Consider the following 24,978-nt stretch of genomic DNA (forward strand, 5'->3'; position numbering starts at 1 on the left):
ACTGTTATCATGATTAATTATTGGAAAATCAAAATAACAATTTACTCCCCGTTGACAGCTTGCGGTTACGCTAAATACTTTTAAACGTCGCTAATTTACGCAAAAGTGACCTTAAAATGCGTCAGAATTAGATTAACACCACAACCACCCACACAAAATCGATTTCAGCCATAAATTTTTTGCGGTCTAACACCCGCCCGATTTGGTTATACTTATTGTGCATCGTCGAATCTTGATAAATTCTTTGTGTTTCGCTCTTAAAAAAGAAGAAACGCACACCGATAAGATTATATATAATAATCAATTCGCCTTGACTAAGTTTTATTCAAAAAAAACATCCATTCAATTTCGAACATAATTCAATTTTGTATTTCTTCATGATTTTTCCACTCTGTTTGGCAAATAATTTTTGTTATGATTTTCTTTCTAAATTGAAATGTTACACTGAATATGATAAAAATCGTATTTGATCGATGGAAACGGTTACAGAAGAGTATGTACACAATTTTAGCACAATAAAAAAAAAGTAAGATATGCCAGTAGCTAAATAAACGGATCTCTCAGATTTTAACAACTTAACAACGATTTTATTCCAATTTTAATGCAAGAGAAAAAAAATGTAATGCAGAAGATTTAATGGAAAAATCGTTCGGTATTGAAGCCATATATCAAACATGTACACTGGAAAAATAAAGATCAATGCAATTTATTATTGGGAAAATTACGGTATTTATATTAATACCATCTTTTCTACACATTACATGTTACGAATAAGATAAGTCTAAACTTGAGATGCATAATGAATGATGAGAGAAATAGTATTTATATTGAAAACACATACCATACATACCTTTACTGGTTTTCCACTTTTTACATTGTTCCAAGGCACGATGGATGTTGGGTATTATCATCTGTTTCCTTCTTGATTCGATAGCGATTCGAAAATTGTATTATAATACTGTAATGTCGTTCAGTTTGATTGTGAAAACAATTCGATGAAATATGTTTTTCTCATGAAATTTGTATTCCACTTAACAATTTGCTAAAACAAGCGATTGTGGCTCATTTGTTTTCTTTTCGCATATTGGTATGTTTTTCCATGGCAACATTTTCTGACACGGATATAAAATATTCCAGATCTTAACTCCCAATATACTTCACTTCAATCATTTCGAATGTTGATATTTCAAATTCTTGTCGCCCCAAATCGAATTCGTCGGTAAGAATTCTTTGCAAATATTATAAAAATGCTAAAATTTTTGATATGCAAAATGGAATAACAGCTCGACGAACGATATATTCAAAAGTTTTAAAATATGGAAATATATTTTCATGCAATGAATTTACACATGAATTTGCCAAATTAAAATTGATTACATTGTTCGTAAGGGGTACACATTGCCAAATATACAGTTTTGAATTAGTTGCGAACGGGCAAAATTTCAACATTCAGTTGTTGTGTTAAGAAGCGGAATAGTTTTGAATATGAAATGTCATTCTCTTGATGTTGATATTTTCCACAACGTCGCAAACATGAATTTATTAAGGATCTGAGAATAGCTTCTTAAACATGATCCGATTAACCATAATCTCAAACCAACGAAAACGTTGTACATTGTCTCTATGCATAACTAAAATTGAAACCACATTTACATTCGAATGCAAACCGTATGGTTTCAATGTCTTATGTTGTATGTAGCTACTTTGTACAATGCATACATACCAAATATGATAAGCTGTGAATACAGTTTTTGTACGGATCGGAGGTTCGTTTTAATTTTATTACCTGAGTAATTCAAGGCGTTGCTACCAAACAACTGTTATGTTTGGAATGCAAAGTCTCCATATAGCTCTTCAGATTCTTTAATACAATCAGTGAAAAGGCATAATGTAAATCCTATCCTACATGCTCAACAAAATACTTGAGCTTATCAGTCAATGCAAATAAAATAAATTTACTTCCCTTTTCTACCGTAAAAGCAATAAGTTTTATTGTTAAAATAAAAATTGCATTCGAATATAAATAACAGATGAGCATCTTCCTGTCTCGGATGAAAAGGAAATATATTTTTTTTTAAATTGAAAACAATTCGACATCTCATGCATATTATATTCTCGATCGTAAAATGTACTCCAGATCTTCATATCCCATGAATTTCTTTTGCTTCGTGAAGTTTAAAGATGCAAAACCCACATAATTTTTACTTATATATATGCAACGTGCAGTAAGCGTACTTTATATGCATTAAATTGAACATACAACGTTCAACGCCAATGCTCATTTGAATATGTACTTTACGTCTTTCGCCTAGCCGTTCATTTAATAGCATTGCTATACTGCATAAGTTCTGACCACTTGTCCAATGCTTCTTATTCGTTTTATCGAAAAAAAAATAAAAACCCTGAGTTAGTGCTCAAAAGACACGCTCAATCATTTTAATTTCAAAGAAGACTATTTATAGCGGTCATTGTTCAAAGAAGTTCCGATTAAGGATTTACTTATACTTTCATCCATTTCCTTCCAACGTTGGTTCGTTAATGTCATGTAAAACTTGCTCTTTGCCAATAACAATTTCGTTGCATGTTGTAAAAGAGCGAATCTCGAAATGTTGAATTACATAAGAATAGTAATAATTTCGAGAAATGAGAAATGAAGTTGCTTTTATAGAACTATATATTTTCAACGGATGTGTGTGTTTGTGGTTAAGCGGTAAAGGTGAAATTATTTACTGGGACGGTGAGATGAGAAAGTGATTTTATATTAAATTGTTCGGTTTGGTGCAGTGGAATAGATTGAATGTGGTGATTGACTTCAACAATGCTCGTTGAGGACAAAAGCTATTATTCCTTAACTATGTCTGGTAAATTGAGTTGCTCCATTGGAAATGAAAACCATCAGATGAAGACATAAATCAAAAGTAAATCGTACAATAAAATCTTGTCAATATAATACTCTTCACAATGTAAGGTAGTTTCATTTACAAATCGTTTGACAATGGGAAAGTTTAATTAATTTTATTGAAAGAATTGATTTCGGTATGTGAGATGCTTCTGTTCTCCGACTTGATCTTCCGAGTATATAATTACGTAATGATATATTGACCCTTGACCATTTTAAGCATAAATACATGTTTTCAATCGAAGTTTCAGATAAATGAAAGATTTCCATTTACCATGGATTGTATAAGTAATCAGTACCTCGCAACCATATTGTAGATACGTAATTTTTATGCTGTTCAATTATTTGAAATGGACGTGATTCTCATGTCTTCCATTGACCATTCGCTGCCAAATTAAAACGAAACTTTCATCTGTTAACTGAAAAAAAACCTAATCATGAAAAACACATTTTCACTTTTATTAAGTACAACAAAATTATAATATGCAGTCTTCCGTGTAGATGCTCTTATAGATCACCCATAAATTAATCAAAAAATATACGCAAAATATCTAATTATAATAATAACAAAATAACTTCGGTTGGTAATGCGAGTTGTACTTTTTTTTATTGTATTTTCATTTCAAACATTTTGTAATTTCACTAAAAAAAATTGATTTTAATAAAAACGATAAAAATTTTTCAATTTCAACATTCTTTCGACAATAATTTGATTAAAAATCATTATTGGTCTGTGAAATTAAGCCGAATTTGTTTATCGCTTTTCTTATTTGTCGAAAAAAAATTGTTCGAGAGCAATTATAATTGCTGAATATAATAAAAACAAAGGCTAGGCTATCAATTATTTCGTCAAAATGTACACACAACAATGCGCTGAAGAAAGTATCCCAAAAAACATTTTTTTAAAATTTAATTTCATACCAAAGCACCTTTTTGTATACACAATTTATAAATCAGAGCTTTTAAACATGAATACGATGTTAATTATCAACGCTTGTATTTTTCTTTTATAATACCATAAATTCATTTACAAAAAATTGAGCTGCACGTTGGTTAGACGCATAAGTATTAAATTACGTTAGCATGCTGTTGAGAAGTTAACAATGCATATAAAATTTGATGACGTTTTATTTTTCATTATTAACTTTGTCGGGTTAAATAAAATTATGTTTGTCTCAACAAATTGTTATTGCTTTTCGAACGCAAAGAGAAAAAAAAATATTATAAACCGCGGGGCTGTGTTTGTTCCACAATTCACATTTGAAGAAGAAACCGTTGTATAAAGCAAGCTGCAACCTTTGCACAACTCAGGCTGCCCACTCCTCGTCATTTTCCTTAATCTCCTAATCTCCTTCTTTCAGTTTCATTTTGATTTCAATAATACAATTAAAGTCACTACAATGTATGAGTAGCATCAAATAGTACATCAAAAAAAAACTGCTCGCTTCGCTTGCAATTCTATACTTTACAGTAAATATTTTACTTCAAATACCGTTTACTCGTGAAGGAGTACTTGGTTTTACCATTTATCCAGAAAATTCACTGAGGTTCTTTTCAACATTTTAACAGATGAGTTCAGTACACAATTTTTGTAGACTAAAAAAAATTCTTTGGGCGGACAATGCAATGGAATTCGTGACTAAACTTTCCACCCAAAATAAGTTGTAAGTTTTTAGAACCTTGAAAATCTTTTCTCCTAACAAATTGTATTATTAACTTCAAACTCTGTAATTTCTCCTTACTTATGGGCTGAAATCTCATATATTCCTTAATAAGGAGATCGATTTATGAGTGGGCAGCCTGATAACGCTTGAATTTTAAGCAAAGAATAGCAATCGTTCAATTTCTAATTGTTTTCTGTTTATGCTGACGGTGGTACACTCTCACGCACGTAGCGTGGTACATTGTACTTTCAACAAAATTCTATAGAACTGCTAGGTGTATTTAAAACATAAAGAAGTGTTTTCGTTTTTCGCTTCAAACATATCATCTTGTTGTTGAAATATAATCGGAATACTAGCGTGTACTAATAAAGTATTTCTGTTGAAAATATTTGCATATTTGAAATATTATTTACGAGCTCGTTAAGGAAAAATTATCAAATATGCAAATGTGGTATAGTGTTATACCGTAAGCAAAAAGTGTTGCACCATGTATTTCCGAAGCATACCCCAACTTTTTGTATTACGGTTTTCTTTTTAATTCAATGAGTAGATAATAAATTTCAAAACAAAGCCCTGAAATAAACATTTTAATTTTATACAACATTTAAAGTACACTTCATTTTGAGCCGTTCCCGTTCATAGTTGGTAAACTCAAAATTAAAGCAAATTGAAAACGTGCTTATGACACTAAAGGACATTATACTCTCAATGATGTAACATTCACCAGATGAATATAAAGTGTGATGATGTCATAACGAAATTTTAACTAACAATAAAGTGACCAAAAAACACAATTTCTCCAGTAAAATAAAGAATTGAATCTAAACATCTAAAAGTTCCGAAACGCCACGCCTCACTTTAATTACAAATCCGATTCAAAATAGACGATTCCGAGGCATCTTTTCATATTTATGTTAAAACTCAACGTGAAGATACTTTTAAACGAAACGAAAACAACATAAAGCACACCACAATCACTTGCCATCATATACGAATTACTGTATTGCTCGCTATTTGAATTGATATAATACATCGCTCTGGTCTATAGTGTGAAAACCATCAACAACAAACCATGATATAATTCTGTGGTTTATAAAATTGTTGGATAAAAAAAAATAATTTTTCTATTTCCATGATCCAACACATAACACACACAAATTTTGATGAAATTCAATTCAGTTTTACGTGCGCTTAAAACTTTTCATATAATAAAATTTCGTTTTATTGACCGAATGAAACATAAAATTATTATTATGCATAGTATACCCGATTTGAATATAAAAGTAATATAATTTTGTCTAATATATAATACCACCGTACAGAGAGTGTAAACAATCTTTTTTCAATTTTGCTAAAGGCCAAACCACATATAAGGAATGTCATTGTAAGGTATGCTTTCAATACATCATTCTTTCCACATATAGCTCTTCCCCAATTTATAACAATGGATCGTGTGTGATAATGTCGTTCATGAATAATGAAAATTATAGATTCGACGACCTCTTTCCATGTTAGCTAAACAAATATGTCAGGGAACGAGTTAGAAAATGTGAAAAACTAAATCCATACAGTGGTTATCTACAAACCAAAATACATCGTTCAATTTACATGTTTTATTATTGAAGGAATTCACTCTCAGGCCGGTATCTTCGCTGTGAAATTGATACTTTATTGACCGCAAAATATGTTCAGTAAACCTTAGATGTATAAATAACATCTCAACGTCAACATCAAGCGACTGATTTATTAAAATATTTTTTTTTATGTTTAGCATAAGTGAATAAACTATGAAAATCCATATGCAAAAAAGTATAAAAAACGAAGAACTTTAAATAACAATATCATTTTAAAAATAGAAGAGACGAAAACTCTTTGTGTAACATAAACTATGAAACCCATCACATTTGAATCGATTCGAAATTTCTTGAAAACAAAAAAGAAGAATAAAAAAGACGGTGCCGATGCCAGCTTTAAACGCAGTGATTCATTTAAACGAATTAGCATAAGAAAAAGTTACCTAGATCGGGGTCGTAAGAGGGCAATTCGTACAAAGGCTGTTATCGATTTTAATGAAGTCGATGTTAAAACGGGTATTTATTCGGGTCGACCTTTGGTGGAGAGCAAACAATTCAATGGCGGTGTCAAAGAAGATTTTAGCCTAAAAAATAAGTCGTTACAAGAGATAAATGAAATTTGCGGAGGTGGAGAGGACGACAATGATAAATACAATAGTGTCAGTGCTCCCAGTACGGTGGATGTTGATAGTCGCGAGACAGAAACGCAAACTGTAGCTATCAATTTTCAAGGTTCAAACAGCACAGAATCCATATACAACGACTTGAATAACGAAAATGAATATGAAGCAAAAAATGATGAAAAGAAACTTAATATATCGCAAATTAGTGTAGCCGCATCGTTGAGCAGTAAACACGGACCGTCTTCCAACTTTAATATTATAGAAGAAGATGTGGAAACTAAATCTAACTTCTCCAGTAATTCATATTTTTTGCTTGACGAAAATATTTACGAAAAGGCGGATTCCATCAGCAAGAAACGTTTGTCAAATGCTGATCTGTCGAATGATGTGACGAGTGATAATCAAACGTTTACGGACTTTGACAAACGACCCGTACGTTACAATTCGAGAACAAGTCTAGACAAACACTCCATTAAATCGTCCAATTCGCATCTAGACTCACCGAATCTGGTGACGTTTAAAACTTATTGTGAACCGAAAACCTACATCGAAACTAGCTTCGACAGTGTGGAGCCACGCAGTGTAACGCACAGTTTAGAATCACGTAGCAATGTATCACGAACAAGTTTAAACTATGAAGTTGTACATGCAACTGAAATCGACTCACAAACCTTTAAATTACCGGGGAAAAATAAGAACGAAGGTGTCGTTATACGAATACCAGCTATTGTGGAATGTGATTCCAAGGAGGAGGGAGCAACAAGAACCAAGCAAAATTTGAACAAGCAAATTAGTAATGATTCCGCTCTGGATGTTACGGAAGATTTAACAATATCCAATAACTTGGAGACGTCTTTGAATGGAAAATTTACTTTCGAGATTTATAAAGAACTGCAACGTTCAAACGACAATATACTAAAGGAGTGCAAACAAAGAAATGATTCAGCCCCGTCTGCAGCAGGTCGTGTCAGTGTCAAAAAACCAAGCAGAAAATCCAAAACGGGTAGCAGCAGAAAGCAAACGTATGAAGATCCACCATCGGTACACAAATCCTTAGACGAATCATTCCGTTCCCTACAAATTGACGATCAGTCAGAAAATTTCTTCTTCGAACCCGAACAAGGTGTGTACGACGAGGTAAATGTTATTTCACCGGACAGTTCAATACCTTACCCGCTTCGGATCAAAACAAATCCATTCACGCGCCAAAAAGAATTGTATTCAGTGAACCTTGGCCGTATCTGGAAACAATTAAATTTGGGCCAAGAAGAGGATTTGTCACTTGAAGCAACATCATTGCAAGGAAATTTTAAAGTGAAAAATGAATCATTCAAATCCATGTCGTCACACGATTCCGGTTTCAGCTTAACGTTAACAAAACCAAAAAACTTATTCCGAAGAAAATCGAAGAAGAATCGACGCAAACCTAAACTATCGGTCAGTCGTGATGGCTATTTCAAACGGGTCATGGTCGTTCAACGAAATTCCTCGAGGCGAAAAAAGAAGAAAAATACGAAACAACAACATCAGCAACTCAATAACATGTTTGACCAGAGTTTTTATGAAACCCTCGATCGATATTATCAGGAGTCCCGACGATATGGTAACAATTATCCAGCCGATGGTAGCAAGTATTACGATAATGATGTTTTTATGAGAGAATTTGAAGAATTTTGCATGCGTCGCAATCAAACAAGAATCGAGAAGTATAAATCAAAAAGCTTTGATGAATTTTTGCAATTTAACAATGACGATAAATTTTCACAAGAAATCAGTGACCTCGAAGCATTCTTTGAGGAACATTTGAAACGATTGAAAGAGTATTACTTGCAAAAAAAGCAATTGAACGAGCGTACAATCAATGAACTTTATCACGACTACGATCGCCATGGTAAACAAAAGGAAATATCGTCCGAAGAATACAAGAATAACGACTGTGAAGATCGATTTTATAAACGATCGAACGATTCGCTGAAGGTACAAAGTGATCGAAATCATTTGAATACAATTGAACACGACGAGACCAGTTTAGACTATACGTCGTTCGATGCATCATTAGATTATAGCTTTCCTCATCCGGATAAAAGGGTCGGTCGAAACAACAACTCCAAAAGTCGAAATAAATTCCAAATACAAGAAGTGCGTCCAGTGACATCGTCCAATGAATTGAAATACGCTTCGTTGGAGTTTTCAAATGCTAGGCAATGTGATAAGAAAGTGATTGAGAATGCAGTACCTTATGCTGATATACAATTTCCTAAAGAATTCAACGAATTTCCCTATGGAAAAATCAAATTGAATGAAAATCGACGTACATCGAGACGAAAATTCAAAAGTTTGGAACACAATGCTTCCACAGCGCAAACTGAAATATCACTTTCGACAATATTCCCATCCGTTTCAAGTACACAAAGGGATATATGTCATCGATGCCACAAGGAACAACGAAATAACCATTCGATTAAAGACAATGCCGATGACATATTAGCTAGTGATGAATTTAGTGAAAATGAATTTATTGCCAACAGCATCGGTTGTGAATTATGTGCTAACTGTGATAACTTATATATTGACTGTGTTTGTTCGACGAACGAATTGGATGTCAGTGATAATGGGAAAAAAGTGTTATTTTGTAAATGTTCGGTTGAAGAAGAAAATGGCAGAAAACTAACAACAAATAAAAGAAAAATGAAGCGGAAAAAGTCTAAGAGGCGTCTGGCGAAAAATCATTCAACGCTCAGACGTGGATATAGTTGCACGAGTAAGTTTGTACACAATTTGCTGTTTCTTTCATATTTTTTTCTTCTTCATTTTTGATTTATTACTTTCTTTTTTGTATTAATTTGTTATGCTTGTAAACATAATTAGGATGAGGATAATTTGAGCGTTAAGGGTTAATTGAAATATGTTTGTCGAGTTTTTCAACAAAGAGCTTGGGAAAAATTCTGGCGGAAAAAATGTCTGAAGCAATAAAAACTTTTCTGAAGGATACTTTACTCTCATAATTTGTCTATTATCAAAGCTAGAAAGAAATTTCCATAATAATCCGTAATAAGGGCTCTTCTACATTTTAAGGAAGCTTATCAATTACGAAGAAAAATTACATTTTGTTATGTCGAGCCGCATGTGGTATAGTCAATGTTCAAATTCCCTTTTAAGTTGATATAATAAAGTAGGAAGAGCACGAAATCCTCAATGAACCTATATAAATTCCGGAAAGCCACGTTATATCGACCGTTCTAAATATTTCAATTATTTTTCAACTTTCTCATCCATTCCGGAATCTCTATACGTTCCAGGATTTCGACACGACAGTATTAAATAATGTTCACGTGTTGGCTATTTTTGCAACTTTATGACTCCAGTCCGAAAACATACGTTACTCTATTTTAAACCGATCCACAACTACACCGATAAACATTTTGTGTTTTTGCATGGTGAATAATTAAGCCAAGCTCTCAATGTAAAAACACTGTAGATAGGTCATGTTTACGGGCATTTAACATTTAATAGGATCGTTACAGAGAATTAAAAAAAATATTTTGGACGCGGTAAACTCCGTGGTCGATTTCCAATTAAACGTCCATTTTCCAGCTCGATTCACGAAGGAGCCATATCACGTAAATACTGTCTACTTAACCAGCATATTTATGTATGATGCATGAAACATTTTATGCTGTTCAGTTACATAAGGTGATACAGTTTTGTGTGTGGTGCATCGTAAATTTCAGTTGATAATCGCTATGCAATCGCATTGCATAGTATTATTGGTGAATTATGGGTAAATGGTTTTTGAAAATGGTATGCAAGTAGGTCAATGTGCTCCATTTGCCTCAGTTTACTTGTAATTTGAGACGCCGGTTTTATTGTTGTATATTTATACGCTATTATATACTCACAATATAAATAAATATACGAAAATTTCAATAGCAATGTTATATACTATCGTACCGATTGATTGCCAATTTGAATAATTGAAAATAATGTTGGTTTACATAAAGGTATATACATATAATTGTCCATTGTGTGTTGTATTTTACTAGCCTATGGTTGGTAGTTAACAAATAAATGATTTTTAATTCAATTTCATTTTTGATTGTCTTTCACAATGTAGCATCGTCTATGCAGGGCATGTTTCATAAATAATTTCACACAAAAATCATTATTTATTACGTTGACTTTTCAATTTTGTAAGACAATTATAATTTATTTGTTTTAAAATTGCTACAGTCCAGTCTCCATTGTCTTTCTGGTGGATGTCGTAGGCGAACAAAATCTTTTTTAAATATTACCTGGAACGATAAATTCAAGTTTTTTATACCGGAAAAATTCAAATTAAAAGTTTTGATCTACTTTTAATAACTCAATCAAAGTTAAAGTTGTTTGTTAAGTAGATGTAGCAATTTTATGGAAGCAGGGTGGCTATCCGTCTGTACGATAGTTTTCCATAACAACAATTTCCATCAGAGCTAAATCCAGTCGTGCATAGATTTATCACTGCCCGATATTTATGAATTATGACTTATGATTCGAAGACTCTTAGTCCTGAATAACTATTAGAAATTTATGAGCCTTCGAAACTAACAAAGTTTTCTAAGTTTTCAATCCTCGAGAGATATGAATCCTCGATAAAGACCATGAATTAATACAAACAGTTCTTGCAATCTGTTTACCTGATTAGTATAAAATGTACATCTCCCATCTCGCGAAGAAATTTACGGAAGCACTTCTTTCTCACATCGTTACAATTCTTTAAAAATCTTTTTTCTCGGACAATGACGTTGTTTTTTATTGCTCACATTTGGATAAACGAGGGCGTTGCTCACTAATTATATATAGCTGACCGGACCACTCATGTAATTAATATTTGGATCATACATTGAAACACTGTTCACATACTCCCTACACTTCCCTTACAATCATTTTAACGACACAATTCGATGTGAAACATACGTGACTGTTCGGATGAATCAGACATTAATCGTTAAATACTCTTGTAATAATGTACAAATCTGTTGAAGTTATTTACTTTGCCGAGTACAAAATTACACGCATTGAGCCACACTTTGCTTCAGTAAAGTACTCTGCAGAAGTATTTGATTAAATATTGGTAATAAGAAGTTGTTTTAATCCTACATGCATATAGAGAGCCAAATATTTAATGGTGCAAACAAGTAAACATTAGATGACAGTCTTAGATGTCCAGCAAAAATACTTGAGAGAAGTTTTGCAGATTATGCCATGAAAGTAAAAACGAAAAAGAAATTATGAAAGATGGGAATTACGTTAATTCATGAATTACAAAAAGCCGGTAAAACGAACAAATAAACAGTAAATAAATCTCATTCGCATCGCTGCCGAGATACCAGGTTGAAAATCTATTTATGTTAAGATCTTTGACATTGACTTAGTGTCACTTTTACTTTGATTTATTCGCTTTGAATAAGACGTTTATGTGAATTAACATGTGTGTGCCGTTGTTAGATTTGTCGACATAAACTTGTCATTGTAAAAAATAGTAATTTACAAGATCACATTTTGAAATTGATATTTCGATGAATGCGTGTAGCACAAAAAGAAGTGTTGTTAACAGAACAATGGAGCTGAAAATATTCAATTTCGTTTTTCTAGTATTTTACACGTCTCAGCGGAATGCCATTTGTTGTTGGCAAAATGAATGACTTCGTTTAAAACGTCATCTAATTGGTAATTAAATCTTTAACCATTACCTTGTCATTGTTTGAAATATATATAATATACAACGCACAGCATAACTTTATACGAGTAAAAAATGTTTATAAAAATATTGAAATCACCAGTTTGCATCATTCGGCTAATGTCCATTAATTACAATTAATAACAAAAACATAAAAGGTGTTAGCGTGCCGTGAAAACTTCAATTATTCTTATAATTAAATCGGTTTGAAATTTAATTGAAACAAAAAAAAAATAGAAATTTAAACTGTGAGTTAATTAACCGGATGGTAAGTTAGGTAATGAATGGGTACACACATAATGGTTGTAATACCTAAATGTCATTGATATAGACATAATTTTTAATTGTGGAAAATCGGCGAATAATTTAAATGTATAAAAATCTGCTATCTGTTCATTACCTAGCATATGTGCATTACGGCACTCAACATATTTCTATCGAAAATAATTAGGAAAAACAGTACGAATTAAAATCGTAGAACCGTTTTACGGCTTTATGGCAATAAAGGGCAATATTTGCGGATCTTCAAGGCCGATGTCTTGGCGGAAATAATTATATAATAAGATTTATGGACACAATTTTGTTGGTCTCTTTTTATCGTATTGTCTACAATGACATGGGAATTGTTCGAATTACGGCTATTTCGAGTGTAATAAATTTTCATTATACCGTACGGACTGGTTGTGTGTTTATATATCGTATTATGTTTCTGAAATTTGATCCGAAAGGACAAAGAAAGTATTTACTGATCCGGCATTAAACAATTTAATGTGGAATATAAAAAAACGAATCTCTGTGTTACCGAAAATTTATTAAAGTATTTACGCAGCACAGAATGTGTATACACATCCTACGAAATAAATGGGTTGGTTATTTTTTGTTGTGATCCATACGATCAATAACAGTAATTTTGTCATCAATTTAAAGTAATCTCGAAATTAATGTCTAACAAATTGGCTCTGATTTGTCGGAGATTTCTTTCTACAAAAAGAATATTTTGTAATCAAATTGGTTTATTGAAAAACAAAAATTAACTCCCGAAATTGACGCTGTCGGATATTTTAATTAGTTTCTTATTTGTTCCTACGTAGACTCAATAACAAAAAGATGATGCCAGTTTCGTTGAATAAATTTATTTTGTTGCCAAGGACTTTTTTTTAAGTAGTCCATAAAGAAAAACGCAAACAAAATTCGTGTTTTCTATATCATAAAGTGCTCATCGAATATTCATTGATTCTTTTCTGTATTACACCAGCTTCTTCCGTTTAAACAGCAATGATTGGCTTACAACTGACCAAAGCGTATTGCGATTTAAAAAAAATTAAAAATTCTTTGCTACCCCTACGCATTTTATTTTGCTTTAGTTCCCAATTAGTTACACTCTTAATCTGATTTACGAGCTCCGTAATTCGATACTTATACAATGAAACGATTTGATTTGCAAACCCCAACGCAAACGAAAATTTTTTGTTTAATAAATTCGTCTAGCTAACATATATAGGGCTATAGAACCTCCCAGAAATTCCACAGTGTAGTGTGTGGCAGTGTGTGCAAATATGTCGATAAATATTATGAGTATGGTTCAAGAAAATGGATTGTGGTGACTCAGTGTGCCTTAATTCATGTTCCGCAATAAATCTTATTTGATTTGAATTAAATCGTAATTTTAATTCAGCTTAAAAATAAATTCTATTGTCAATGCACCATTGCATAACATAAAAAACAACAACGAAACAACAACACTGTATGTACCGTTACTTGGTAGAGTTAATTTTTCTCAAAAAATTCAAAATAAAGTTATGCGTTTTATACTCTGTTTACATCAGGCACAACATTAGCATGTTAAGCACTACAAATTTAATCGTTATTTTCCCGAGTCTCGTTTTACAAGTTCAGTAAATTAGAGCCCAACCGTCTGATTAAAATTTAGTGTTTTTGGCACGTGTCCAACGTTGTCATGCATAATATTGATTTCTTTCAAGTTACTTTTTCGGTTTGCTTGTATGTACGGTTGCTTGAAAATTTGTTTTGTAATAACCATTTTATGTATTGGCTGAACGGAAATTCAGACACACTCATAATATTTCGTTTTTAATTATTTTATGTTAAACATTTTTCGTGTGAAAATCTGTAGAGACTTTGTTGTAGCCTGAAAGTTTACTTAAAGATTGAAATATGGGCTTGGGCTATGATGAGAGAGGTTGAATATGATCCGAATACAATCAGTCAAATGTTTATCTATCAAATCTTTCGTGGAAACGTTTTTTTTTTGTCCAAATTAATTGCTGTCATTTGTTTCTTGTATGGATAAATCGACTTAGGAAACAATTCAATGGTTTCAAATTACCAAAAATTATGAAAATGAATCGAATATTTTGGTAATTTGACACGTAAATATCAATAACTTTTTATGAAAATGGTCAAAAACAATTACCGATGACAGCCTTGATGTTTAGAATTAATTACGTAAACAAGCAATTTCACATCGAATTCGCTGCCTGTCTGTGTAAGGAAAATGTGGAACATTTTTTTTGTCTTTGCATGCTATCAAATCAAATTAAGACTTGTATCCGCGATAAGAATTAATTTTGTTGTGTGTATCATGTCAAAACACATTAGAAGACCATAATTCTCATCATTACCCAATATTTCATTGTATATCAAAAACGCACGCACGAATTTTGGTATTTTGTGTATTGGCATTCCGAATAGGTTACACCAAACGTTTGAATGTTACTTTATGTGGGTAGAGTGTGAAACCTTGCGTATCTGACCTGAAGCAATTCACTGTGAGATGGTTAAAGATAATTTTTTTGTTCAAATGACACGTTATCGCATTGATAGTCAATAACACAGAGTAAAACGTAAAGCCCACTCAAAGACAATGAGTACACACAAAAGATTTCCAAACAATTTTAATGTCTTGATTCGTTTAGTTTATGAGATTCATTTCGAATTCAATCGTCATCGTCATAATTTATCAATTTCATTTTAGAGAATCGATTTTTCTATTTGCTTTTATAATTTGGTCATGATGTGTCCTTTATGGGAAACTCTTTTTTTTAAACAAAAATTCAAACGAACCGGCTTTGGCTTGATACAATATAAATGAGCGACCTTAATTGTTTGAATTTATTGGCCAAATTATTTATGGCAAATCGGAAATTTATCAGTTCATTTATATTGCCTGTTTGGTAGTGGAATGTTTGGGAATCAGTCCTACATTTTATCGATGTGGAAAGCTAATTTATTTAAGTTAAACTGAAGGTTTTGTGTAAAATATTGTGAAGCTTTATAAGACTAAGGTTAAGGTTTGTTTTGTCAAGTAAACACACAAATGGGTGAAATAAAATTTTGACAGAAAATGTATGGAACATCTGTCAAAATTTTCAGCTCGTGTGGAAAAATGTATGAAATTTTCATATCACCGACTGGTTGTATGAGCTGAGAATGTTTAACCAGCCAGACTCTTTTTTGCTTAAACAAAATGATATTTTGAGATTTATGTAATTCGATTAACGATATTTCCATAAGCTCAACTGATGACAATGAAGTCATTAAGCAATAATAATAATCCACATACCTCTTAGCAATTTCAACCAAAAACTTTTTTTTTTCTACGGAAATATCAGATTGCGTACTTGAATTTAAACAATTATTATTTCATCCAATTCATTACGTTCAAGGTTATCGTCATATAAATTGTTCAAACATGTTTACATCGAACTACACCTACAACGTCAGGTGAATATTAAATTAAATCTTGAAACATTAATCTCTAAGTCCAATTAGCTTACCCATCGTAAAAATGAAACCGAACATAAAAAAGTTAAAAGTTATGCTTTAATATACATATACCCAGAGGTTTCGATATTATTTTTTATTATTACAAAGTTGTTGTTAGACGATATCTGAGTAATAGAATTTTATAATCTGCGGATTATATTTGAAATTCAAAGTAGTTATATTCAAAGTTTCAGAAGAAGAAAAAAGTTTCAATGAAATGTTCGAGATATAAAAGTCTTGAATTAATAATGAAAGAAAAAAACTTCTTCAAATAGTGTGGAATATTGCTCCATTCATACTCCGTAGAAAGACTTGACAAAAACGTTGTGAAAATAGAAATGGAAAATGCATCGTTCTGAATACTATTTTCCACAAAATAATCATGTTAGCTCCTCCGTCCTCCTCTCTCCGTTTAAACATTATCTCAACAAATTTTATCTAAATAAACAGAATGGAAAATGAAAATATAAAATTATTCGCAAAATATTTTTCAATTTTCTTTTCTCCACAGGTGATATCACACAAAAGGGATATGAAAAGAAACGTACAAGACTGTTGCAGCCATACATTCAGAAAAACGCACAGCAAGGTAAAAACATTTCGGTTTTTCATTTAACATTTTCTGTTTTTCCACATTTCTGTGTATACGAAATGAGATTACAGTTTTTTTTTCTGAATTGTAAACAGATTATATAATGCGGTGTCAACGCGCTTAAAGTGAATGCAAGTCATCAAAATCTTTTGTAACTTTCAACTTGTTTCTTTCGTGTGCTTCTAAATCGAAAAATTCCAATTCGTAATCAGAATTTTATTCCATAAAAGCGCCTCGATACCACGCTTATAGTTTGTTTACTATGTTTACGTATCATAAAATATTTCTGTAAAAAATCTATAAATACACTCACACGGTGGTGAAATAGACTAACATTTTGTAATAAATCTGTATTGAAGCCTTCTTCCATTGGAAGATATTTCATCTTAACACACTAACATACGATTTTAATTGAATTGCATCGATCGATTACAAATTGCTGTAACAAATTGATAAATTGCATCAAATCTAAATTATTTGTGTCTTTGCCTTTTTCATAAAAAAAAACATAGCGTCCGACGACTGTATAAAATTTATTACTCGTAGTCGATGTGAATTAATTGATAAAAAAAAATTAATTGAAAAAATGTGGCTCAGGGGCTAAGATTATCATTTCTCTGAGTCTCAATGCAATGTCTCTCGTTTCTTGTATTCGATTTTAGGCGAACGATTTCATTATTCCAATCACTTTACGCGTCCATTTCGTATAATCTAATTACGTAAAGTATGTGTTTATAAACTGCTGGGAGGGCTGATGAAAATGTATTTTCTTGATTTATATGAGACCCATTGCGAATATTACATTCGAGATGTTTTTCATGTTGGGTAATGTGGTTAATGCTGAAAATGGAATCGTTTGATTTTTATCGTTTCGAATTTGAAACAAGTTTTCCTCCATCCGTCGTGTGAATTATTGAATAATATTAACTCTATCGAATGTATTATTGAGTTCGGTTTTAGATAAAATAATCATCGTCTCATTTATTAACTTCAGTGCTGAAGTGTTATGTATCTTCCAATTTTAAATGTAATTCAACTGATTGGATCAGAAACATTTCGTCTAGACTTTATGACACCAAAGTTTTCGAACACACATTTCGATCGAAATATTTCGTTCCATTATGCGTTTTGCGGCAATAATTGAAATTATCCTCTTGAGTGTATTTTCCCCACAATCTAGGTCTAGTCATTTTGCTGCTTTTTCGGACGAAAGGAATTTTAAATTTTGCGTAAAACAAATCCGAATCGGTCACCAAAATTTCTACCTTGATTTAAATTAACCCATACCTACTCCTCAATTCAATTATACCAACGTGTCTGCCTATACAAAATCGATAATAAGTTAAATTTCCTTCCTCTCCGTTGCTTTACTAACCAAAGGTGATGGGTACTATAATCTGCAAAAGCAACAGTCAACGAATAGCGCTGGAGGTAATGGCGGGGTTGTAGTCAATAGCGAAGGCTATAGCTATGTAAATGATGTACCATCAATTCAATCACATCATCGTCACTCTGGCCAAAAATCGTCATCTTCATCGCATCGAGAACATCAACAGCAAAATCGAACACGGCGAACACAACGTCGTGTCACACATAATGAAAAGCGTTATCATTCAGGTCAGCGGAAATGAATATACAGTACAGTTTTGTCGATGTGTTCCATGTCACCAACATTGCATATTTTTTGTTGTTGTGCGTTGCATTTGTTTTTCATTTGCTTTTTGACTTTAATTTGTCGTTGTGCTTTGAGGATCATATTACCGAAATTCGAATCAATAGTTTAGTTTCGGAAAAATGTAAAAAATATTTTCAGGTTCGCTTCAAATGAGAACTTGAAGTGAGTGCTATTCTATTGATTGGATAAGACAACTGTGTGTAGGTTGTCCCCCTCTAACTCGAAATAGATTATAGGATTTTTCCGCCCTTCATTCAAGATACAACTAATTAAATCTACGACCTAATCAACTAAATCAATGAACACACAAGCTCTAATGAAAACGTTCTCAATTAAATGGAAACATGAGATGAAAAGTTTTTGTGATCAACAATCTAACATTATTGTCAAGGTCATTTCCGCATGCAATACCTGTTCGCCACCCAATATGGATAGAGCAAACAAAGTTTATTCACTCCTTTTGCGCAGTATAATTGTATTATCGTTCGATACACTCGGTTCATTAGCTGGCCAATTTCTTTGTGTGTATAATGTATAACAAAATAATGCTGAAAAGATGCAACCAACTCAAATATAATAAAATTCGAATTTAATAGTCTCCGAAATGATTGCATATTTCAACGGTTTTCGAGTGTCTTGTTGCATATTGCAGAAAAACAAGTTTTACCGGTATTCAATTCAATTTTGTTTGAATTTTTTTTTTCGTTTTTCGTTTCTGCACAAAATGGTGTCTCTCCATGCACCACACAGTATATTATAAATATATCGAGAAGAGATTAAAAAATAAAGTTCATATCGAAAATAGTTGTTTTTTGCCATTAATTTATTGTCGTTAAAGGTTCGCTCGTTTAATTGTGTAGATGATATTACACACAGGCGGTTGCATCAATAACTCGTTATTAGACTGTGTTGGGCGCTGGAAATGAAATTCATAAATTTTTCTCGTAAAATATTCTCGCAATAAAAATATAATTGTCCTAGCAAATCGAGGATATTCAACGTTGAATATTATATCTATCGTAATCAGTGACCAGACCACCAGACGGTGTGTTGAACATTAAATTCGAGATAAAATGCGCAAGCAATTACATCTGGAATTTCTTCCATTACAAATTCACATCTAGTCCACCTGTACCTCAAACCTGCCGGAACAGTTAGAATGTAATCAATTTTCGACTAATACGATATCTGGTCAAAATGACGCAAACATTTTGCGGTGCAATGATATAGTGAAAAAGTTAATAATAATCTGATGATAGGATGAGAAGCAAGCAAATTCTGTTATTATTCAATCCATTTTGCCATTATCTTTTACTGTACACGAAACAGTATGGGCTGAAATTGATAATCCATCTGCTGCATCGTTAAATGGAGCCTTTCGAAACCGAACCGTATTGAAGCTTAGAAGAGTAATCAATGTTGCAATAACACACGTTGTCAGTATGATTTTTTCTTTTCTTTTTTTTTAAGAATATTCATTCGATGTTGCATTAGATACGCTTGTGTGTAGCGAGAATATTATGGCTAGGAAATTGCTTCAAATTTAACGCTTTTGTATTTATGGTGATAGCTTAGCGGTACATTAAATTACATTTCCATTTAAAAATAAATAAAATAAACCAAATGGTAGAACCAGAAAAACGTACAAATTGATCGTAAAATCAATATTGCATGATGTATATGTGTGTGATTTTCTTATTTTTTGCATGTCCATTGTCCACGCGCACTTAACACAACAACCACAAAAAACAAACATCAATCTACAACATACGGGCATTTTCGATACCGTACAAAAATTTTGTGCGCCAATTGAAAATCGTTTACAAAAATTACCAAAACAAAATCCGCAAAATATCTGCCACATATATAGCTGGTCGACCAAATATTAAACCAAGTGACATATTGGCAATGAAATCAAACTACAAGGGTTGTGCACCATACAAACCGGCATCATCAACAGCACCCTCATCACCAGCCGCTATGATGATGGCCACCGTAGACCATACGACTATACACGCTCAAAATAACATTAACAATCTTAGTAAAAATGTGCCATCAGCCACACCATATTCAAATAATTGTAACAATTCCAATAATTTTGCTTTGGCAAATAATGCTTCAGCTGCTTCTGTGGACGTTAGAAATAATCAACCTCAGCCAAAAAGCACAAAATCCAATAATCAGTCATCGTCACGTAAAAATCGACGAATCGGAAGACAAGAGAGTAGATACACTAGCGGTAATTTTGTTTTTTTCTTAAATATTTCTTCATTTTTTTCCTCCTATATTTTCTTTTATATTACTCGTTGAGATCATTCATTCATCACGAAAAAAACTGTAGCGTTTCTCTTCTTGTATAGAATTTCATTATCAAAATTCATTTACGGTCGTTTTGATTTCATGTTTATTACAATGCATTATTATGGATCCGAGGATATATAACTAACTCCATACATTCAAGCGTGATAAATAAATTCTTCTAAATGCTGATTAGTCACTGTCGCATAATTTTAAATTAAATTATTTGGCAAAAGTTAAAAGCTGTAAATGACTTCATCATCTTAGCGATCTCGTTAAGATATTCTGTTTTTAAATCGACACCAAATTCGATGTAATTGTTACAGTTGAATATTTCGTCAAGTGGTACCTTTTGTTGGAATTTTCTAAACAGAAACGGATATCACTTGGTAACGCGGTATAATTTCTACCAATTTATAATCTGAGCTGATTTTTGTAAAAATTACACACTACCATCGGGTTAAGGATAAGAAACAGATTCCCTACAATATCTAAATCTGTTACTTCTATTGTTTAAAGTATCGCCAAACATTTTTGCTGCATAAAGCAACACTAGGTACAGTTCCTCGCCTATTTTCGTCGTTGTTGTCGTTAACAGATGGCTAGCCATTTCTTTAAATTTATCTGTAGATAAATTTACAGGTTTAACCATCTGTGCTAACTCATATAGAACTCTTACTATTTGTATCGGAAAACATTGTGCCCTCTCAATATCGAGATATACCAGCTCAAAATCTGATTACTTGACCACCTAAAGGAGGTCTTAATGAAAAATGTTATTCATCACGAGAATAATTCTCAGACATTCAAACGAACAGCTCTACTACTCTGATGACCCAACACTTACCTCAGCTCAGTGAGAATACCTGTAATACCGCCTCTGATATAATTAATTATTTGAATGGCATATGTCCGAATATATTCTGCAAGTTATGTGATGAGACGAGGCTTACATAAGTAATCTGATCGAAATCAACCTAATTTCTCATTTTATTATAAATGGAATGCTCTCTTGCACTAATAACTTTAATGAAGATGATTGATAATTACGTTCATATCTTGTGTGTGAATTTGAGCGCAGATGTGCCATTAAAACAAATTTCTGTAAATGATCCGTTTCTGTAGGAAATCTTAGAAATGAAAATTCTCACACACCACAAAAAAAAGCCGTTTCGCCAAAAAATATTTCTTATTTAACCGAATATCACCTTTGTAATCCATATACAAATGATTGGTTTATTGAATTGAAGAAAACAATAAAAAAGACCTGAAAACAATGTCTCTTAACAATGGGACATAATCAATTTCGTACGCGGTTTTCATTATACAACATTTAAATATACACAATTCGAGTAGATCGTGACGCTGATGAAGTCAAATATGAATTATTCACATGCGTGACAAATTTATTTTGTGTCATTTGTATGGATTGTTTTATGATGGTAAAACTTAATAATCAACAACCCATATTTTTTACACACTGACTGTTTTATGGTATTATCAATGTAGTTGATTTTTTAAACTTTTCTTGTTCCCCTTTTTTTGCGATACTGTTTTGCATGATTTTTGTTGTGTGAGTTAATGCGATTTTTTCCTTCCTTTATACATTACATAAATTAAAAATTATTTTTCTTATTCACTTGTAATATACCAAAAAAAACGAAAATCTGTCTTCATTCACATATATTCCATAAAATACCATTCACCCATTTCATTTGTTGCACTTTCATTGTCAATATGCATTCATTGTCTTTGCCTTCTTTCATAAATTGTTTTTGCAATCTGGTTGGTCGAGAACATGCACATATTTCCTTTCAAAAATGTTTGTAATGAAAAAATTGTTCTACAAGATAACTGCTGCTGTGAATGCAACTTTTTCAATTTGAGATAACAAAAAAAGCAAAACTGTTGAAACAGTATCAATAGATACACGTCAGAGGTAAAAGCCATTTCAAATTGTGTGGAAATGTTGCATTTGCTAATTGAAAAGGATAATTTTTTCAAATCAATTAAAAATAGAACCAATCATGTCTCATGCAACCAGCGTTGAGTCTATCAGTAAAGTTAGTTGTGAATTTAATAAAAATTATAATTAATTAGTCGAGACTATCATTGTCCTTTTTAATGAAAATTTCCACTTTATTGCACATTTCGATTCCACTTTTTGTCTTGTCAAATGGTTTTCACTCGCACAATGGTATAATATTGCTGTTCACTGCAAGATGTCTCAATATTTTCATCATTTATAAAAGTGAAATAAATATTTGAAATTAATTTTCCGTTTGAAAGTACGAGTAATGAAAAGACAAACATTTTCGTGGAACATGAATAATGAAAATATTACGAGACGAGCAAAATCGTTCTTTGTTCCCAGGATGATTTTCAAATATTTTCTTTCACCTGAAGTAGACATTAATGTTTGTGTGCACAATCGTCTCAGAAGACTTTGCTCGTAAAATTCACAACTAAATTTGCTTCGGAACGAGAAAAAAGAAACCCGACTTTCCTTTCATTGCATTCCTCTCACCACCAACAAGACACTATGTGCAATATTCATAATTCATTTTATTTCATATTATATTCATATACGATCATCATAACAGAAGTGCGACAAGAGGCAGTTCAACAAGCTTTAGCTGCATTAAAAAATAGACCAAAACCTAGTTTACCAATGCCATCGAAACGGAGTTCGGTACTAAATCGTAGTCCAGACAGAGATCGTGATGATTCAGGTAAGTTAATTACGTTCACTTCTAAATCCGAAAAGTCTTATCAGACGAAAAGAATCAAAACGAAAAAAAGATTTAATTGTTACCACTCGATCAGTCACATTATATCCATTCATCGGTCATGTGTTTGTTTATACTTTATTACTTTGTTTCGTACAATATCTTGTTTTGTTGCAGTTTTGTGAACTTTCTGAAAATGTTTTGCATTATTGGAAATGGAAAATTGTTTTTCGTTTGGGCAATTGTTGAACAGTACCTTTCCCTCATTTTAGATTCAAGTTCTGACGAAGGGTCTATACCCGAAGAACGAATATCAACTCCGGACAGAGAATACAATTATCCGCGTGATCATCTTAGCAACTCCAGGGAACAAATGAAATTACCCTCAAGAGATCATTCGAATCGACATCAGAGCAATATATCCGAACGCCGGCCACAGAATCTTCCGCCACCTGTAAGTCCTTTTTAATAATAAAATTTTCTTGCTGGCGACTTAATCGCAAATTTTACAATCATTTTACAGCCTCTATCGGACACATCTAGTGCAGGATCTCCTCCAGCTATTCATCGAATTCCGAAAAATAGCTATGACATGACTGATATATCGGAGTTCCAGCAAGGAGTTAGGCCTTGTACGATGATGATTTTCTATATTTTCGTCGAAATTGACTTGACTAAAATTCTTGATATTTTACAGATGCAGCTCCAGATATTACTCAATTTAATAATACTAGAAGGGGAGCTGATCGAGTTACTAGATACGTGAATGTTTCCCAGACTGAGGCGGGAGATACAAGTGTGTTGAATGGTTTATATTTGTACGAAATAGAAGTCTGATCTCCTTTCTTAATATCAGGCACAACTGGTCGCTGGAAAGTCTCCGCTAAAATTCAACAACTCCTAAATACATTGAAACGGCCTAAACGTCGACCACTTCCAGAATTTTACGAAGATAATGACATTGAATTAGAAATAGCAGCCAATCCAAAAGATCCAAACGCACCACGTCCCGAAGGCAACACCATGACACCAGTCACTGGGGAACAATTAGTCATTCCATCCGGTTTACCGCGTTCACTAGAAGCTGCTGTGCAACGGTACGGAACCAATTCGTTCAAGGCTCCAATGGCAACCGTCTTGGATCCAAATGGAAAATTGACAACAACTTTGACATACGGTAAGCGATTCGATTCGGAAACATTAAAGTCAATGGATTTTACAATGACTCTTGTTTTACAGGCAAGCTACTGTCTCGTGCAATGAAAATAGCTTACGCTTTATCAACAAAAGTATTTAGTAAGGGACCTGAGTCAGTCACACTAAAAGCTGGGGATACTGTCGCATTGGTATATCCTAACAACGATCCTTTGAAGTAAGATCCGAGATGACGCAAAGCTTCGATCACCTTCTCACAAATTTCCA

General features: G+C 32.6%; 1 protein-coding gene across 15 annotated transcripts in view; it reads left to right on the forward strand.

Annotated features, from left to right (window-relative positions):
* Window positions 1–24,978, forward strand: part of LOC119071125 (disco-interacting protein 2) — a 78,269-nt gene that overhangs the window by 45,764 nt on the left and 7,527 nt on the right. For 4 of the 15 annotated variants that reach the window (XM_037175777.1, XM_037175776.1, XM_037175779.1 and 1 more), the window contains exons 2-11: window positions 6,335–9,521; window positions 16,774–16,851; window positions 18,235–18,471; window positions 20,400–20,768; window positions 23,431–23,559; window positions 23,829–24,010; window positions 24,080–24,188; window positions 24,254–24,352; window positions 24,413–24,733; window positions 24,796–24,928. In XM_037175777.1, the coding sequence (XP_037031672.1) occupies window positions 6,452–9,521; window positions 16,774–16,851; window positions 18,235–18,471; window positions 20,400–20,768; window positions 23,431–23,559; window positions 23,829–24,010; window positions 24,080–24,188; window positions 24,254–24,352; window positions 24,413–24,733; window positions 24,796–24,928 (4,727 nt within the window). In that variant the 5' untranslated portion in view covers window positions 6,335–6,451. Of the gene's footprint in view, window positions 1–6,334; window positions 9,522–16,773; window positions 16,852–18,234; window positions 18,472–20,399; window positions 20,769–23,430; window positions 23,560–23,828; window positions 24,011–24,079; window positions 24,189–24,253; window positions 24,353–24,412; window positions 24,734–24,795; window positions 24,929–24,978 lie in introns of those variants that run through there. The other 11 variants (XM_037175787.1, XM_037175780.1, XM_037175782.1 and 8 more) reach the window with 11 other exon arrangements.

Source organism: Bradysia coprophila, assembly GCF_014529535.1.
Source record: "Bradysia coprophila strain Holo2 chromosome IV unlocalized genomic scaffold, BU_Bcop_v1 contig_144, whole genome shotgun sequence".
In the NCBI taxonomy this organism is placed as follows: Eukaryota; Metazoa; Arthropoda; class Insecta; order Diptera; family Sciaridae; genus Bradysia; species Bradysia coprophila.